This window comes from Chelonia mydas, chromosome 2 (genome assembly GCF_015237465.2).
Source record: "Chelonia mydas isolate rCheMyd1 chromosome 2, rCheMyd1.pri.v2, whole genome shotgun sequence".
In the NCBI taxonomy this organism is placed as follows: domain Eukaryota; kingdom Metazoa; phylum Chordata; order Testudines; family Cheloniidae; genus Chelonia; species Chelonia mydas.
In genome coordinates this window covers 146,954,977-146,974,969 of record NC_057850.1, presented here as the reverse complement: position 1 = coordinate 146,974,969, position 19,993 = coordinate 146,954,977, and the positions used below count along the sequence as shown (strand labels likewise).

Sequence of the window (19,993 nt, the reverse complement as noted above, 5' to 3'; positions counted from 1 at the left end):
CATTTTTAGACAAAAATCAGAAGAAGAGGACTATTTTTATATTACTACTTTATTCCTTGTTGAATTAGGATTTTGTAATGTTCAAGAAAATAATCATATTCATTTCTGATATCCATTTTGATCCTCAGAGAAAGTCACTATCCTTTGTGGTAAGTAAAATTGTGTTTAAAGCTTTATCTGCCATTTCTTCAAGAAAGAAATTTTAGAAGTGTATATATTTTTTGCTCTTTTAGACATCTGTTACCAAAGGAACTAGACCCGTCAAATTGCCAGCCTTTGCAAGAAGACCTGCTTCTCCCTCAAATTCAAGCAACTTCAACCACTCGCCACACTCTTCTGGTGGATCCAACAACATTGCTGGAATTAACAGACATGGTGGAGAACTCCATAATAGATCAGGTGGATATATATTTTTTAATTTCATATATAAAAATTAAGACAGATTTAGCTAGGTAATCTAAATTCACAGGTAAGGTAGAAATTACACAAGTGCCTGCAAAACTGCCATTAACTTTGCTGGAACAGGAACCACAGACAGTCACAGTAGGGGACTGTAGCAGATGGAGCACTCACCGCCACCTCCTGCTGGTCATCCGGGAATTAGCTCATTCCAGCACTCGGAGTGCCTCCTGCTAGCCGGTGTCTCTCCTGCCTCAGGCCCCCGTGTCCCTCCCTGATCCCGGTGCCATCTTATCTTGGGGTGCTGCCCCACAGCAGTACCCCCACACTCTGGGTCTCCCCTCCCAGGGGAACCCCCAACCCTCTAAGTCCACCTTCCTCATCTAGCCCCGTTTCCCTGGGGCAGACTGCAGTCTGTAATGGCCACTCATCACTGGCAAGGGGCTTGGACCAGCTGCCTCTGCCTAGCCCCGGGCTGCACCTCTGTAGCCCCAGTCCCTCCTTAAGTCTTTAACAAGGCCTCAGCCTGGGGAGTTGCCTGGCTGGAGCTCCCCAGCTCCTTTTGCCCTTCTCCAGCACTGCTCTGCTTCAGGTACCCTTGTGCTCCCAGGCAGCTAGGTCCTTCCCACTCCACAGCTGAAGTGAGTCTCCCAGCTCCCCCCTTAGCCCTTCTTATGCCAGGCCCTGATTGGCTGCCTCAAGCCCACTTATGATTGGCTCCCAGGGCAGCCCTTTTCCACGGCTGGATTTAACCCCTTCCAGACTGGAGCGGGGTGACTGCCCCGCTACAGGGACTAATGGCCCAGTCATGCATTTGGAACCACAGAAGCTGACCCTGAATCTGAGGAACCTCAGTGACTTTAATTGGGGTACATCCATGTAGCTTAGATTGCAGGAGTGGGTATGCTGTCCTAAAGGACATGTTTCTACCTTAATATGTATTTAAAGAATTTTAGTCTTTTTTTTCACATATCACTTTTTTTCTGGATGAAAATTTCTGATGTTTTAATTAAAAGAAACAAAAATCAAACTACCAGCATTCATGCCAAGCCTATCTAAAAGAAGACATTCCAGACATAAAAGCTATTAAAAATACATGCCTGCTTTATCCCATTTTTGCATATATTATGGTAGACTTTCATAGCATGATCGTATAACATTGGATAATGTAAGATACTGAAATTGAAAAATATTTATTTTGTAAGTATGGGTTAAGTCTGTGGAGGTACATACATATTTCATAAAGTAATTGTGGTAATTTTAACATGCCAGAAAAGATTTTGACTTCAAAACCTGTTGTAGTAATTTAACATATGCCAGGTTCCCAAAACACAGAACAAAAGATCATATCACTAAGAAATGTATCTGATACACATCTCTGGAAAGAATCTAAAGATTAAACCATTTTCTCAATATAAAGAAATATATTTGTAATATTTTGACACAGAACAGAGGGTACTGGCACCTGTCCTCCCAGGGGCATGAACCTGTCTGTAGCCACCTGAGGATTCTTTACTGGTTATCTCCAAAAGAGCTACATTTACTAGCAAGTATCACTAGGTGAAATTCTGTGGCCACTGTTATGCAAGAGGTCAGACTGGATTGTTGTAATGCTTCTTTCTCGTCTTGAAATCCATAAAATTAATACTTCTTTTGTCTGCCATTTTCCTCCGCAGTTCAATGGGTTTATATTATTGCAGCTGTAGACTGGGAGTTTTTTCCATGTATTTTCATCTTGAATGTAAAAGGTGTTTTTCACCAAGAGGGGAATAAATGTAGTTTAATCAGAATTGCTAGGGATTTCAGATCCTGGGTGGATAGAAACACCCATTTCATTCTACGCATAGATCAGAAACCACTTCAGCTCATGGTGGAAAAGAGCTGAATTATCCTTCTCCATTGCATCAAGCATTGGCCACCCCATGTCCTCATGAACTGTTGCTGGGTCAGATAAAGCCTAGCCTTCCTAGGGGGATGCTATGATTTTTGCATTCAACAACAGATGATCATTGGACATTTTTGGGTTGTTTTAGAGTTTTCTCCTCATCTACCAAATATATTTATTATTGGGCCTAGAGGCCCCAATCAGGATTGGGACCCCATTAAGCTAGGTAATGCACACAGATTAAAAGATGGTCACTGCCCCAAAGGGTTTACAGTGTAAGAAAGAACCCTACTGGATACCCTCTGTAACTCTGAAATGTTACTGCCACTGCCCAAATTCTTCTGACAGCAACATCTTCTCCCCATATTTTATTATCACCTGAGAATTAGATGGGCTTCTCCCTATTCTCTACCTCTCCCCAGCCAATCTGCTGAGTCAGAAAACTAATGTATAGATGGAGTCTAGCAGCCCTACTCCAGTAGATCTCTGCTTAGTTGATTTAATAGGATGCACCTCCTCACAAACACAAAAGTGACCCCCAAAGACCTACCGGGAGACCACCAACAGGATTTCCAAGGGGCTGGCCTATAAAAGGTCTCCCACCTTGGGGAAGAGAAGACCAGGAGCAGCAGAGTGGTAGAAACAACGTGAATGTGTTTCACAAGCCCAGTGACCTGGTGGGTTCATCAGAAACATCTGAGTGATTTTCCTGCCTGCAGGCAGTGCCCCTCAGTAGGATTTGAGGAAATACTTGCAGCTAACAATGTTTGTCTGTCATCATCTCGATCACTTTGCTTACATGCATCTCTTTTCTCCACACTTCATTTGTATCTTTTCATATTAAGAAATTCTTCAGGATAGAGACCAGAGGTTCAATTCTGGTTCTGTTAAAACCAGTGAAAATTTTGCATAATGACAGGTTTCAGAGTAGCAGCCGTGTTAGTCTATATCCGATGAAGTGAGCTGTAGCTCACGAAAGCTTATGCTCAAATAAATTTGTTAGTCTCTAAGGTGCCACAAGTACTCCTTTTCTTTTTAGTGAAAATTTTGTCATTAACTTCTATAGATCCAGAATTTCACCCTATGTCTTCATAAGGCCCCTCACACAGTAAGACCCTGTTACAGGGAAAGCTGGTCCTTTAAGGAGAATTTAGGTCTATCTCTTAGCAGTGCCTAATTTCGTACTGGATCATGGGACTTCAAGTCCAGGAAGCATTAACTGAGAGTGAGCAAGTCCACTGGGAAGGAAGAAGCATCCTATCAAAAGCTTCATGCTGTCAGTAGTGGGAGAGATTCAAGAAGAGTAGCAGCTGCTCAGGGAAACTCTCCAGGATCTGGTGTCTATATCAAGGCTGACATGTTTCCCTGTGAAGGAGCCAGAAACAAAACCTGTGAGAGGCTTGGCTGAAGAGACCTGAGCAAGACCTGACCAGAGACAGGCATTGTAGGGGATGTCCCCAGGAAGATAATGGAGAATGGCAGTCTTGGGTTTGGAGCAGATTGCTGCTCATGGTGTAGGGGCCTGTAGTAAATGGAGGGCACAAGACACCTGCTAGAAACGTCGTGTGCAAGCTCCTGCATTGAGGAGAAAAAGGACTGTTAAGCCTGAGGTATTGCAAAGTCTTACTGATCCCTGCAATGGAGATTATTGTCAGCTCTTGATACAAGGGAAAAAGGAGGTCCCCTGTCTCAAAGGGTGAAGGACTACAGAGCCAGTGAGGGGAAAAGGACTGCTGAAGCCAGGAGCACCTATATTTGTGTGTTTGGACTTATTTACCCTGGAAGGAGAGAATTTTTACTTTGACTGTTGGGCCAGAGAACCAGATCATCTTATTAGTCCAGGAAGACAGTCTCCAGTGGGGGAAATGAGGCAACAGCCACACATCTGACACTGGAGAGAGAAACACAACCTCAGCATACCCCAGTTGTGACTGGGACCTTTTGGCGCGACAAGTAATAGTAAGACCAGCATGACTACTCGTGTGTCACTAAACACTTCCGCCTTGCTCTCCTCAACCCAGGCAGTATTTTCAAAGACGTTTATGATGCCTGACACCCTTTGTCCAGAAGGCAAACCCATCTCTGTTAGCAGTACATAAACCTGGAACTGGTACCTGGAGCCTGTTGTCCTTCAGGGTTCAGTGACATGGATAATGAGAAAAAGGTTTGACTTTGGATAAAAATAATTGAAAAACGTTAAATTTCATTTGTCGGGCATCCCCCTCTTCTCCTGTCCTGCTGGAATCACAAAACAGCAAACGAAACCTGGAGACAAAGAGTCGTGGAAGCCCAAGGATATACGTAGACTGACCCCCCACATCCAGCCTTTTAGTCTTTGCTTTGCCGCTTTCCTGGAAGCATGGAGAGCAGCTCTCAGCCTTCTGTCTCCAGCGCTTTAGATTGTCTTTGCTGGCTTTATCTTTCCCTTCATTTGTCTGCCTTTCAAGTATTTTCCCTCTCCTGGTGTCTCTGTTCACTTGCGCTGGTGGCAAAACAGGCTACTGCCACTGTCTTGATACTGCCCAAAGGTGGTGGCTGCCTTCCCATATTTTTTGCTCCTACTACACCTGATACACTAAGGGCTACCACAGGATTTTGGGACCAGCAGATTAATAGGTGGGCAGGTGAACAGTTTCTGATAATAATGCTTTACCATTTATATTGTGCTTCATGCATTCAAAGCACTGTACAGAGATTAACAGATAAATGAGGTGGTGGATAAGTATTATTGTCCTCATTTTACAGATGGGGAAACTGAGACAGAAGGTTGAAGTTAATTACCCAAGGCCACTCAGTGAATCAGTAGCAGAGCCAAGATTAGAATTTAGGAACACCTATACTCATGTATCAAGTCCATGCTGCCTACAAAGTATCTGCAACTCTTTTTCTCCTCCTCAGCAGCAGTGGGAATTGCTTGCACTGAGACCAGGGATTTGGTGGATTTTCCCATTCTTGCTAGTTTGCTTCTACTTTCCTGCCCCCCACAGGCCAATCCAAGAAAGACAGAAGGCTTTCCTGGGAGCCTAACTTTTCCCCCGGAAGGAACAGTAACTCCTACAAGGACTACCAGCACTGGTGTGGAGAGATTTTTGTCCATGCACTGAAGTTTTTTGGAGGGTGTAGGGTGGTGGAGGAGGTGGCTAGAACGGATCTGTTTTTTTTTAATTATATCAATTTATTTAGTATGTTGGTACCTAACTTTTTTTTTTTTTAATTTATGGTTCCTCCTCAGGTGGCAGTGCAGATAGTGTTTTGTCTCAAATTGCAGCTCAAAGGAAAAAAGCAGCAGGCTTACCTGAACAGAAACCCAGCCAGCAATATAGCTCAATCCACACAGCTGCTTCATCCACTCTTCCTGAACTGCAGCAGTGCACTCAGATAGCTGGCAATGGACGTATTGCAAAGGTATATATATGACTTTTAAGTTTTCCTGTTGCTAAAATACCTAATACTTAACAAAGCAGTTAATGAAACATGCCTTAGTCATGTGTGGTAGGAAACACAATTACACAACATATAATGGGGCTAAAATGTGTGAATGTCTGACACAGGGGTAGAAACATGTCAGCTCCACCAAAATTTCCCTTAGTAACAAATCTGTACAAAGACAGGCAAAAATAAAGGGAAGTTTTTATTTATTTTCTGCTTGGTTCATTTTAAATAAATGTAATCACAGCCCAGACTTTAATAGATTTCCTGAAAATAACTCTGCCAGCCTGAAATGGGCCTGCTTAGCATGCAAAGCCCCCTGAATTTGACTCTGCTCAGCAACTAATTCTTTGGAACAAAGTTTTCACAACCAGACTTGAATATGCACAAAGGGGGTTAGGAGGCAGCGTTTTCCTGGAAATTTAAAAATAAATAAATAGCAACATTGACATCCTTTCTCTGTAGCAGAGGCAGTAAAACAAGATGGGATATGCAGCTGTAGTGAAGTATATGCCCTTTCCAAGAATTAAGGCTCCGATTTGGCAAAATACTTAAGCATATGCTTAACTTTAATTTTGAAGCCAGTGGAACTTAAGAACATGTGTGAGTGCTCTCCTGAACTGGAGCCAGAGAAAAAAGCTTGTGTAATAAGGAAGAGATAACCCAAACATTTTTCTAGGGAAGCAGAATAATATAACTTTAAGCTTTAGCTTCATGAAGAAATTTATTTGTAAGCACTTAGAAAATGTCCAGCTGAAGCTCAAGGTTCATAAACAGCTAATTGTGGCAAACAATTCTGATGACCTTTTGCAATACTATTACGAGTCAGAGCCACAATCCAGCAAAGTACTTAAGCACATACCAAAATTTAAACACATCAGTGGGACTGTTGATATACCTTACTGAACAGGGGCCTTGGTGAAAAGAGGGAATCCAGATTAAACCCTATTATGTCCGGTGATCTTGTTACAGTTGTTTCACACTGCTTTTACTCTAGTGACTTCAAGACAGTTTTTCTTAATTTACACCAGTCTGTGATCAGGATCAGGTCCAGTATTCTTAGATTTTGGTAAAGTTTTTGATGTGGTCCTGCCTGAGAATCTAATGGAAAAGTTAGAATATTTTTTTGCAACAAATTCCAGGGAATGGATACAAATTGACTGATAGATCATTAGTGGAGAGAGAGAGAGACAGAGAGAGAATATGCATGTCATTTTGCAGGGCTTACTTTAGCACTCAGTATTGTATTAATATTATTATAATTGATCTAGAGCAAGGTTTCTCAACTTCAGGGCTTTGGAGCTGTGCTCCGGCTCTGCTCCAGCTCCAGGCAAAAACCTGCAGCTCCACTGCTCCGGAGCTGCTTCGCACTGCAGCTCCAGGCTCCGCTCCAAAGCCCTGCTCAACTTCTCCTCTGCTACTCCCAAATCACTATTTTTTTTCTTCTGTGATTATATAAACAAGAATCTTTTATGCAGTTTCAGCTAAAAAGGCCAAAAATGCTGTAATAGGAACAGGACTGCATTTGTGATTTGTGTAACTGTAATAGTATCTGTAACATTGTCTGGCAACCATATGTCTGATAGTTTTTTTGAGAGTGTGTCAATGAGGATCCCAATGTAGGTGCACATGTGGCTCACGCACAAGTCTTTTGAATAGCAGTGTCTATTGAGGCTATGCATGCGCCCTGTGCCTCCTTGTGGTTTTGTGCAAGAGTATAAAGGATGGAGCTGCCACAGCCTTTCCTCAGTTCCCTCTTGGTAGCAAGCAAGGAATCCGGTGAGTGTCTGAACCACTGCCCTTTTCAGAGCTTTATAACCTTTGTTTTATTCTCAAATCTACTGTGAGAAGAACACTGTCCTCCCCCTTAATCTGTAATTAGGTTCCTACCAAATTCATGGCCATGAAAAACGTGTCACAGACTATGAAATCTAGTCTCCCCCGTGAAATCTGGTCTTTTGGGTGCTTTTACCCTATACTATTCAGATTTCATGGGGGAGACAAGCGTTTCTCAAACTGGGGGCCGCGACCCCAAAGGAGGTTGTGGGGGGAGGAGGGGATTGCAAGTTTACTGTATGGGGGTCGCCATATTGCCACCATTACTTCTGCACTGCCTTCAGAGAACGGTGGCTGCTGGGCAGACACCCAGCTCTGAAGGCAGAGCCCCACCAGAAGCAGTGCAGAAGTAAGGGTGGCAATACCATGCCATGCCACCCTTCTGTGCCGCTGCCTTCACAGCTGGGTGGCTGGAGAGTGGCAGCTGCTGGCCAGTGTCCCAGCTCTGAAGGCAGCAGCACAGAAGTAAGGGTGGCAGCTCTATACCATGTTATCCTTACTTCTGCACTGCTGCTGGCAGGGGTGCTGCCTTCAGAGCTGGGCTCCTGGCCGGTAGCTGCTGCTCTCCGGTGGCCCAGCTCTGAATGCAGCGCCACCACCAGCAGTAAGGCTGGCAATACTGCAACCCCTCCACAATAACCTTGCGACCCTCCCACATCCCTATTTTGGGTTAGGACCCCTACAGTTACAACAGTGAAATTTTAGATTTAAATATATGAAATCATGAAATTTACGATTTTTAAAGTCCTATGACCATGAAATTGACCAAAATAGTGAATTTGGTAGAGCCCTATCTATACTTGATTGCTATTGGCATTAAAAAATTAATCTAAATTAATCTGACTACTCACTTGTCCAGCGAAGTGAGGCATTTTGCGCCAACCACCTTCTGGACTCTAAACTGTCTGGATTCAAACCTTGTCCATCCTACGATGGCCTTATCCCCCAGACTGATGGACACACTTGATGCCTTTTATGCCTGTCACAGGTACTCAGTTTGCTGGTCTGTCTCCTTGAGGACCCGTAAGTCAAGGGACGTTTGTCTCAAGCTATACCTATTGGAGAAGTCCAGAGGGTCCCTTTGGATCCGGAGGCAGTAACTGCAAAGCCAGAACTGAAGAAGTCACTTGGTGCCCCGTCAAGCAGGCACCATGCTCCGGGATCCAGTAGTGAGAAGAAGACACCCAAAAGGGTGCTGAGAACACTGGGACTGGCTACCTCAGTGCCAGTGGCCTCAATTCCACCAACCTTAGAACCAGCAGTCTCAACACTGGCAGCCTTGACATTGACCCAGATACCAAAGGATCCAGCACCTACGCTCCCCACACTTCAGCCCTTACCACCCAAGAGACAAGCCAATATGTAGTATAAAGATTGCTTCAAACATCAGGCTGGTTCTTCCTGAAGGAAGCATCCGAAACAAAACTACTCAAAGTATTTTGCCACCCTAAGGGCAGGGGATGCAGGCCAGACCACGAGTGCTGTGCAGGAGTGATGACACTGAAGATGACATCGGTACAGGTGATCAAGCCAATCACAGCCTCAAGATTCATGACACTTGAAGAATCAACAAGACCTCCCAAGGCCTGCTGCACATTGAGACCTTGGTGGCACAGGCATCATCAGTACTGGGGCTGTACGTCCCACATCACCACCGTTTGAGGAGGTATATTCCTCATTCCCTTCATCAAATTCATTTGCCAGCGTCAAATATGGAATCAGGAAGTGACCCCAGAAGGAGACCAGAGGTCAAGGCTCCGCCTCAAGCCTGATGTGAATGGCAGTAGACTGCCAACTGCAACTGGACCAGTATCCATATGCCACCCTGGCCATTTTGGTCTTACTGGGAAACATCGTCACATGAGTCCTGGAGCAGATCCCCTTTCCACGCTTAAAAAAAATGAAGGAGTTCTCACTCACTAGTGGTATTGTTTGTTAATGAGGCCTCCCACATCAGAGTGAGACTGGGATCAACCGTAACCAACAACAGAGGGACAACAGGAACCCCAGACCTTATCCAAGGAGTCAGACAAAGCAGTGACACTGGTGTCCACTTCAGTGACTGATGATTTCATGGTATTCCATGATCCCCTGACCATGGAGACCCTGGGCATTGAAACCACAGTGATACAGTAAAAGTCCCACAGCCTCATTGACATCTTGAACTCTATGACAATGGCCAATATCACTCTTTCCATCAGCAAGGGTATACTCAAGCTGGTAAAGGGGCTTTGGCAGACTTTCTACCACATCCAAACAGGTGAAAAAGAATATCAAATATCCCAATAGGGCTTTGAACACTTCTATGCCCATCCATACCCAGGGTCCCTGGTGGTGTCAGCAGTGCAAGAGAAGTCCAAAACTAGAAAGGGCACCCTGAAGGACAAGGACACTAAGACACTGGAATTCTTCGGACACAAGGCATACTCCTTGACCTCATTACAACTTCACATGGTGAACTGTCAGGCCCTGTTTGAAAAGTATAACTTTCTCACATGGGTGGAAGTGACTCCCTTCCTATTCAAGTTCCCACAGAAGTATAGGGAGAAACTGAAGGAGATTATAAAAGAGGGCCAGAAGTTCATTAGAACAGCATTGCAAGTGGCTATGAATGCATCCAGTGCGACTGCTAGATCAGTGGTCATGGCCATAACCATTATATGGACTTGAAGTGTCTAGTGTCCCCAAAGAGGTCCAATCCACTATAGACTATAGAGGGGATAGAGCTCTGGAGCTCTTCAGCAGCCTCACTGATGAAGTGCGCCGTTCACTTAAGGACTCAAGGGCCAAGCTAAGATCCCTGGGGATCTGTACCGCAGCCCCTACCACAAGCCCCATAAATACCAGCCCCAGCAAAGGCTGTGAACACTGACCTACTCTCAAGAGTGACAGCATCCATCATTCCATCCCTTAAGGCTAAGGACTGGTTTATGACTTTTGACTTACAGGACTTATACGTCCACAAAGACGTCTACCCATCCCACAGGATGCACCTCAGAGTCACTGCCACCAGTCATTTGACTTTTCACAAGGACAAGGTGAAACCAGATTCTAGTTTCATCGCCACGGGGTCTTTGATTGAGATGGAATTCTATACATTGATTTACCTGTTTTCTTCCTGAAACCTCACTGTGCACTGGGAGAGAAGAAGTTACACACTCTGGATGTTTTCAGAGCCTTACTCTATTACATCAATGGGACCATGCTGTTCAGATGCTTCCCCAGTTATTTCTAGTGTGGCGAGGCACCTCCTTCACTCATCGGGCTCAGCATTTCCCCTTTGCCCATGTGGGGACTTGGTGTAAATCAGTCCCGCTCCAGAGAGTTTTTATTCCTCATGGGGTGGTTATTTTCTGATACTTACAAGTTGGGCCACAGGGTGGGCCCAAGCAGTACTCTTCAGCCAAACAAAAAAACCAAATTCATAACACAAAAAGGGAATACCTTTCCCTTCTCCCTCTCTAGGCTGTTGCCCTGTTATACTGGCTTCTGGGTGCCAGTTCTTCCCCACACAGCAGTTAGCTTGGTTGCTGCCCCTACAGGGAGTAGAGGAGCCTTCCACCCAGGAGAAGCCTTTTCTCCCTGTTGCCACTACCCTTGCTGCATCTTGTCTCTCCTCTCTCTCTCTCTCTCACAAGAAAGAGGGGGTTTTGAATGTCACAGGCAGCCATTCATTGGACTCAGGTGTCGCTAGTTGACCTGAGGTATTCTCTTTTCAGCTCATAGAGAAAAGGCCTTTACCATTCTGTTGCTGATACACCTGCCTTCCACCACTCTCTCCTAGCTGTCCAGCCTGACTTAGTCACACTGGGGATGCCCGGCGATTCCATAAGTCAGACCATCTCATCACAAAGAGTATCTATGTTGATAAAACAGTGCATCTCGCTTCGTTACCAGCTGGTTGGTCTAGACCTATAGAATGCTAAGAGTCACTCCACTAGAGCTCAAGCAACATCCTCCACCTGCTTCTGATATGTATTGCTATCTGAAATCTGCAAGACAGTGATGTAGAGTAACCCACTGACCTTGCTGAACATGATGCATTGGACTTAGATGCTAGGTCAGTTGCTAAGTTTGGGGGAGCAGTACTGATGTTACTATTTGACTAGTGAAGCTGAAACTCCTCAGTCCCACCATCTGATGAGGATACTGCTTGCCAGCCACTTACAGCGTGAGCCTCACTGACACACACTGGAATAATAAAGAATGGTACTTTACCCTATAGTAACTGTAGTTCTTTGAGAGTTGTTGGAATTGTGGGATTCACAACTCCCCTCTTTTGAAGCCCATAGCAAACATGGGCTTTGAATTGCAAGGAGGAAACTCACAGAAGGTTGCAGCCACTCCACCATATGTTCCCTCACATGGGAAAATGAGGAGAGACAGGCGCATGTGTGACCCCAACTGACGGTGCTATTCAAAAGACACCCCTGTTGCACGCATTAAGTGCATGTGCCCCTACCGTCGGATTCAAAATCTTGAAGAACCTCAACTACTTAGGGTAAGTAACCATTCTAGGTTGAAAAAAAGGGCTCTGACAGTTTTACATATTATAAAAATGAAGCTCGTCTGTATCTCTCACAGAACTACTCAGGGCCCAACTTGAGGGTCACAGCCCCAAATCTGAGAATGACTAGTGTAGGAGGTGTAGTGATTTTACGTTGATCAAGGTTGCAGGCAGTGTCAAACTAGAAGAGATTAGAAAAGCCGCGCAGAAAGGAAAGCAATTGAAGAATAACCTACAGGATTAAGGATTAGAGAACTGAGCATAAATCACTGAGATTGTAATTAATTTAGGTAAATGCAGACAATGCACTTGAAGAGATTAGATTGAGATGATGAGATTACTGGTTCTGTGGATGAAGGGAAAGCAGTGGATGTATTGTTTCTTGACTTTAGCAAAGCTTTTGACACGGTCTCCCACAGTATTCTTGTCAGCAAGTTAAAGGAGTATGGGCTGGATGAATGCACTATAAGGTGGGTAGAAAGTTGGCTAGATTGTCGGGCTCAACGGGTAGTGATCAATGGCTCCATGTCTAGTTGGCAGCCGGTGTCAAGTGGAGTGCCCCAGGGGTCGGTCCTGGGGCCGGTTTTGTTCAATATCTTCATAAATGATCTGGAGGATGGTGTGGATTGCACCCTCAGCAAATTTGCGGATGATACTAAACTAGGAGGAGTGGTAGATACGCTGGAGGGCAGGGATAGGATACAGAGGAACCTAGACAAATTGGAGGATTGGGCCAAAAGAAATCTGATGAGGTTCAATAAGGATAAGTGCAGGGTCCTGCACTTAGGACGGAAGAACCCAATGCACCGCTATAGACTAGGAACTGAATGGCTAGGCAGCAGTTCTGCGGAAAAGGACCTAGGGGTGACAGTGGACGAGAAGCTGGATATGAGTCAGCAGCGTGCCCTTGTTGCCAAGAAGGCCAATGGCATTTTGGGATGTATAAGTAGGGGCATAGCGAGCAGATCGAGGGACGTGATGGTTCCTCTCTATTCGACATTGGTGAGGCCTCATCTGGAATATTGTGTCCAGTTTTGGGCCCCACACTACAAGAAGGATGTGGATAAATTGGAGAGAGTCCAGCGAAGGGCAACAAAAATGATTAGGGGTCTGGAACACATGACTTATGAGGAGAGGCTGAGGGAACTGGGATTGTTTAGTCTGCAGAAGAGAAGAATGAGGGGGGATTTGATAGCTGCTTTCAACTACCTGAGAGGTGGTTCCAGAGAGGATGGTTCTAGACTATTCTCAGTGGTAGAAGAGGACAGGACAAGGAGTAATGGTCTCAAGTTGCAGTGGGGGAGGTTTAGGTTGGATATTAGGAAAAACTTTTTCACTAAGAGGGTGGTGAAACACTGGAATGCGTTACCTAGGGAGGTGGTAGAATCTCCTTCCTCAGAAGTTTTTAAGGTCAGGCTTGACAAAGCCCTGTCTGGGATGATTTAACTGGGGATTGGTCCTGCTTTGAGCAGGGGGTTGGACTAGATGACCTCCTGAGGTCCCTTCCAACCCTGATATTCTATGATTCTAAGAAAAAAACCCTCTGAAGAACAAAATGACAGATAATAGGACAGAAAGAGGTAATACAGAGAGGGATTTGGGGATTCAACATGAGAGAAAAAATTAGATATGGGCTTGCAGCTGCTGCTGCAAAAAAGCAAATATCGTATTAGACCAGCGGTGGGCAAACTTTTTGGCCCGAGGGCCACATCGGGGTTGCGCAACTGTATGGAGGGCCAGGTAGGGAAGGCTGTGCCTCCCCAAACAGCCTGGTCCCTGCCACCTATCCACCCCTTCCCACTTCCCGCCCCCCTCAGAAACCCCGACCCATTCAATCCTTCCTGCTTCTTGACCCTTGACTGCCCCCTCCCAGGACCTCCACCCCAACCACCCCGGGACCCCACCCCCCATCCCACTTCCCCTGCTCCCCGTCCCCTGACCGCCTCCCCCCACCCAGAACTTCCGTCCCATCCAACCACCCCCTGCTCCCTGTCCCCTGACTGCCCTGGGGATCCCCTGCCCCTTATCCAACAACCCCGCTTCCTGCCCCTTTACCATGCTGTAGCCAGCCACCCTGCCGAGCTGCCCGGCAGGAGCAGCAGGCCAGAGCGCTGGCAGCACGTCGAGCTGAGGCTGTGGGGGAGGGGCCGGGGGCCAGCCTCCCCGACCAGGAGCTCAAGGACAGGGCAGGATGGTCCCACGGGCTGTAGTTTGCCACCTCTGTATTAGACTATGTGAATCATGGTTGTTTGACATGCAGGACTAAGGAGGTAATAATATTAGTAATATTAATAAGTAATAATACAATTTCCAAAGGACCAGGGAGCAAATTTGTCCCTGCATAAATTCCAAGATGTGCTGGTGGCTAGCTCAGGCTAGGGTGGCCTAAGAGCTTCACTAACTTGCAACCCTATAGCAATGACCTATATGAGCTTCTGCAAAGATACAGAATCACTAGGATATTATGTCTTATGTGTGCCTTATAGCCCCCTTCCATCAGTCTAACTAGCATAAAGGGGCCTTAAGACAACTGTGAATCTAAGAGCCCAGGGGAAAGTCATCTAGATTCCTTGGACCCATATATAATGCAAACTTTAAACTAGGTGGTGCATGGCTTCAGAGTAATTTGTAAGATGAGGTGTAATTGCTCTGTTTGGCAGGGTCTGTTCAGAAACATGTATGCTCACATTCATCATCCATGCCATTTTTCCATTTCCATGCTGTCATATATTTAATAAATATATGTGAAATGAATATATACAGAACAGTTTGTCACTTGCCCTAGTGTTATATAATCATATAAATACTAAGGATGTAGTGAAAAACTTCACGCATCATGGCTCCAGTTCAGCAAAGCACTTAAACACATCTCTGACTTCTAAACTTTTGATGAAGTCCTATTGATGGTGTGACCAGGATTCCAGGGGAGCCAACTGAGGTCACTCAATTAGGGTGAACTGCAAAGAACGTGGCAGACAATCCCCAAAGATGGTGGATATTCCAAGACTTAGATTTACCAAGCCAGCACAAAACAGCTTCTATAATACCTCACTGGTTACCCAGAAGCCAACAACACAGTTCCCTGAAAGCAACCCAGCCTTAGGCCTCCACCCAGAAACCAAGTCAAATATGATGAGGATTACTGAAAATCTTATTCATCATATAAGAAAGTTCTAATCCCAAAGATTTGGACACATTATCTCCCAGGTTAATGAATATTTCAGATCTTACCCAAATACACACTTACAGCCAATTCTTATTAACTAAACTAAAATTTATTAAAAAACAAAAAAGAGTACTGATTAAAAGATCAATATACATACAGACATGAGTACAGTTCTTGAGATTAGATTCATAGGAGAGATGGTGAGCCATGTAGTTGCAAACAGTTCTTTCAGAAATAGTCCATAGGTTATAGTCCAATGCCCATATTCAGAGTGATTCAGGTGAGACTGGAGATCTCAGTCTTATGACTTAAGCTTTCTCTGCATGAAGCATCAAGCAGATCTGAGATAAAAAGGATTGGGACCCAAGGCATCTTTATACAGTTTCAGGCCATCTTGGGACAGCTCGGAGTGCTTCAGCGAACAATAGGCAATTATGGGGACTTTTGAATAGATCCATTTCCTAAGCATCTCTGGTAATTATCCACACAGATTAACATAAGGCAATTTATCCATTCGACAGTCTATCACAAACTTTAAAGAGACATATAAACAATGACATCATTTCATCTGAGATTAATCTATATGTTAATATTCCCTTTTGATCTTTGAATCAACAGCTATAGTGACAGACAGGAAGTGTCTGTTTACATGGCGAGCATTAAAAAATATATGAGTACACACATACAATTAGTATCATCTCTAATTTCTAACAATATAGGTTTGCATTTCAAAGTTCTAGCCTATCTACCATGGAGTGGCCTTAATTACCATTTACATACTGTTCTAACATCTCTCTAATGGCTGACTCTGGGTCAATTATCCTGCAGGATGCTTAATCCTTTCTGGCCATACATTGTACTTTGTATAAGATTTGTTGCAATTGTATAACAGTGGTAGCAACAATGCTTTGCATGGTCAGATTTTAATTAGATAACGTCACAGATGGTCAATCAGATGATCTTAAGTATGTTGTTGAATCAGGGCCTAAATTATGTTTTTAAATCAGTAGTGTTTTAGTTAAATCTGTGAATGAAAAACTTGTATCCAAAGTTAAGATAATGTTATCCTTTATAAACAGTTATTTAAATGAACATTTACATCTCTTTTTGTTTGGAGTGGGGAATTACTGCTTTATTCCAGTCCTGAGAGATTAACAAATATACTTTCCTTTTGGGGTGAGATTTTCAGTTGGTATGAATCAGTGTAGCTCCATTGACTTCAATAAGCACAATCTTAAAGATCTGTGTAAGTGCTTTGCTGAATTGCGGCCTTAATTAAAATAATTAATTGAAGGTAGTTTTAGTTAACAAAAACATTTCTATTTTTAACTGTAGCAGAAACTGGAGATGAACAAAAGACCTCCATCTGGGACCTCATCTACATCTAAAAGCACATCACCAACTCTCACACCATCCCCATCTCCATCCCCATCCCCTAAGGTTCACAATGCGGAGTCCTCTCTCTCTTCCTTTCACAGACAAGCCAAGAGCAATGGTGGCTCCAGCAGTGGAACTATTACTGATGAAGGTGAGTGGATCACTATTGTCAAGAAAATAAAGTTTTACAAGCCATAATGATACTGGTTTTGTGTATGAGGGGAAAAAAATGAGTCTTGTTTCCTATTTAGAAATTTAAAAATATTCTGTTTCTAACAGTTTAAGATTGGCAGCTCCTTAACTCTTAACTCTTCAGCTGCTCCATCCCCCAAAGCCTTTGAGTCCCATCCACATGGAAGAGTTTCTTTGGTGTGTGACGGGCAGGACTGATCATGTAGCAGAGCTACTCTGCCCCACATCCTCTATTATGAATCCTCTTTTCTACACTTTGCACAGTGTAATTTGAGCGTAGCAAGTGCCCTTTTGATTACGTTCCAAATGGAACTGAAATGGATATGGTTCTTTTTATTGAACAGATTCATTTAAACGCTACATTATCTTATGACAGTTTGGGTTGATGATGTCAGCAGGTACTAATAATCTTTAATTAGAGCAGTGCATTATTTTTATTTTATTGATTTATTATTCTTTGAGAGAGTGAGGGGTTTTAAAAAAATGTTTAGGATTTTCCCAGTTAGATTACAACTTTTTAAGTTGAAATTTTGGCCCTAAGCTATTGTCCTGATAAAAATTACCCTGTTACGCTGCTGAAAATAGAAAATAGTTGATTTTGATATTTCTGGAAATTGGATTGTTAATATATGAGTCCTCTTAGAATTTTAGGTAACACATCCCTAAATGTTTTATATCATTTCTGTTGATGCACTGTATTCATTTTGAGAAAGTCAGGACTGATTCTACTTTCACATATTCTAATTTTATTTTGGTGGTTTAATTCCCATTTACTTTAGGGAGTGACTTCCAATTTATATTAGCATAAAGGGGAGCAGAATTTGCCTCACTAACTGTTCTTGTACTGCAGACTGGCTGTTATAGAGAGGACCTACTAATGGAGGAAATCTTTTCATATTTTAGTTCATGCCATTTTAAGGGGACGGCTTAGTAGTGTAAAAATTTTAGGTTTCCAATAACCTAGAGACAAAAGACTCATAGACTTTAAGGTCAGATGGAACCATCATGATCATCTAATCTGACTTCCTGCACATTGAAAGCCACAGAACCTCACTCACCCACTCCTGTAATAGGATTGCCAGGCATCTGGTTTTCGACCAGAACACCCAGTCGAAAAGGGACCCTGGCGGCTCCGGTCAGTACTGCTGATTGGACTGTTAAAAGTCCAGTCGTCGGTGCAGTGGGGCTAAGGCAGGCTCTTTGCCTGCCCTGGCTCCGCATGGCTCCCTGAAGCCACGACATGTCCTCTGGCTCCTAGGCGCAAATGCGGCCAGGGAGGCTCCGCAGCTCCCATTGCCCGAGAACCGCAGCCAATCGGAGCTGCGGGGGCAGCGCCTGCAGGCGAGGGCAGCACACAGAGCCTCCCTGGCTAGCCCTGTGCTTAGGAGCCAGAGGACATGTCGCCGCTTAAGGGAGCGCCTCAGGCAAGTGCCGCCCGGAGCCCACCTCGCACCTGAACCCTTCCCCCAGCCCTAAGCCCCCTCCCATACCCCAGTCGCCTGCCCCATCCCTGAACCCCCTCCCGCACCCAAACTCCTTCCCAGAGCCTGCACCCTACACTCCCTTCTGTACCCCTACCTCAGCCCTGAGCCCCCTCCTGCACCCCAAACCCCTCATCCTCAGCCCCATACTAGAGCCCACAGCCCCAGCCAGAGCCCTCACCTCCTCCAACCCACACTCCAACCCCCTGCCCCTGCCCTGAACCCCTCCTACACTCTGAACCCCTCCGACTCAGCCCAGAGCCCCCTCCTGCACCCTGATCCCCCGGCCCCAGCCCGGAGCCCCCTGTTGCACCCTGAGCCCACTGCCCCAGCCTGGAGCCCCTTTCCACACTCTGAACCCCTCAGCCCCGCCCAGAGCCCCCTCCTGTACCCAAAACCCCTCATCCCCTGCCCCATACCAGAGTCCATACCCTCAGCCGGAGCCCTAACCCCCCCCACTCCCCAACCCTCTGCCCCAGCCTGGAACCCCCTCCCGCACCCTGAACCCCTCATTTCTTGCCCCACTCTGGAGCCCAGCCTCCAGCCAGAGCCCGCACCCCTGCCCCAACCCCGAACCCTTCTTGGCTCCACCCCCTCAGCCCAGAGCCCCCTCCTGTACCCCAAACTCCTCATCCCTGGCCCCACCCCAGGGCCCGCACCCTTGGCCGGAGCCCTCACCCCTTCCCATACCCCTGCCCCAACCCAGTGAAAATGAGCGAGTGAGCAAGACTGGGGGAGAGCAAGCGATGGAGGAAGTGAGTGAGCGGCAGTGGGGCCTCGGAGAAGGAGCAGGGCCAGGGCGGGGTAGGGAGCGGGGCAAGAGTGTACATGTTTTTGCAATGAGAAAGTTGGCAACCCTATCCTGTAATGGACCCTGACCACATTTTGAACACTGACTGACAGGTTAACCACATCCCTGAAAGCCTTAGAACCAGCTGAAACTCTTCAAATCTGGCATCCAAACTGCTCCCCCTACAAAATCGTGGAACTGTGTCACAATCCCAGACTTGATGCTTCTGTGCTACAGTAAAATATGTTCACAGCAGGTCTACTCTAGATTGAGGATTAAGGCTCTATGGCTACACCAATAGTGCTGTGGCACTATAAGCTTCCTCACCTCCAATGACATAAGGGTTCAGAGACCCTATTGCAGTGCCAGAGCCGCAGTGCTGAGCTTACTCAGTGGTAGTGCACACACACTCAGAAGCCCTATGATAAGTAAAATTAATAAACTAAAAAAATAATAAATTCAAAGGGCTTGTTACAATACTTAAGATTTTCTTTATTTCACACAAAAAAGTAGGCAGTTGATTTGCAGATATTCTTATAATATAGTTATAGTGAGCATAGTGTTTAAAAGATTTGTGTGGTTTCTTTTTAGGCAACCAGTTGGTGGACCATCAAAAACCTGTCCACAGTTTGAGAACCTCTGACATAGAGAATCATGAAAGAAGAAACCATGTGAGAGTAAAAGGAGTTTGTGAAAACTTGGAGAAAGGTAATCTCTCCCGTGCAGAATGTCATTGATGGGGCTTTAAATCTGAGCACAGTAGAAGTATTAGTAGATAGATCCCTCAGAGCCCTCTTTCTCTCCAGTGACATAACTGATAAAATTATACATTATTATCAACAAACAAGTTCTGGTGAAAAAGGGCTAGAGAGTGCAATATCTTCTGTGAAAGCCCAAAATCCAGATATTTCAGGATTATTCAGAGAAATGA

At 45.1% G+C, this 19,993-nt stretch overlaps 1 protein-coding gene across 4 annotated transcripts in view; it reads left to right on the top strand.

The window, feature by feature from the left end:
* The window catches only part of ANKS6 (ankyrin repeat and sterile alpha motif domain containing 6), a 77,900-nt gene that overhangs the window by 28,555 nt on the left and 29,352 nt on the right, over nt 1-19,993 (top strand). For all 4 annotated transcript variants that reach the window (XR_005224468.2, XM_037893390.2, XM_037893391.2 and 1 more), the window contains 4 exons: nt 234-399; nt 5,517-5,689; nt 16,558-16,750; nt 19,654-19,770. Coding sequence is in view for 3 of the 4 variants with exons in the window: in XM_037893390.2 (XP_037749318.1) it covers nt 234-399; nt 5,517-5,689; nt 16,558-16,750; nt 19,654-19,770 (649 nt within the window). In the remaining variant the exon portion in view is untranslated. The remainder of the gene's footprint in view (nt 1-233; nt 400-5,516; nt 5,690-16,557; nt 16,751-19,653; nt 19,771-19,993) is intronic.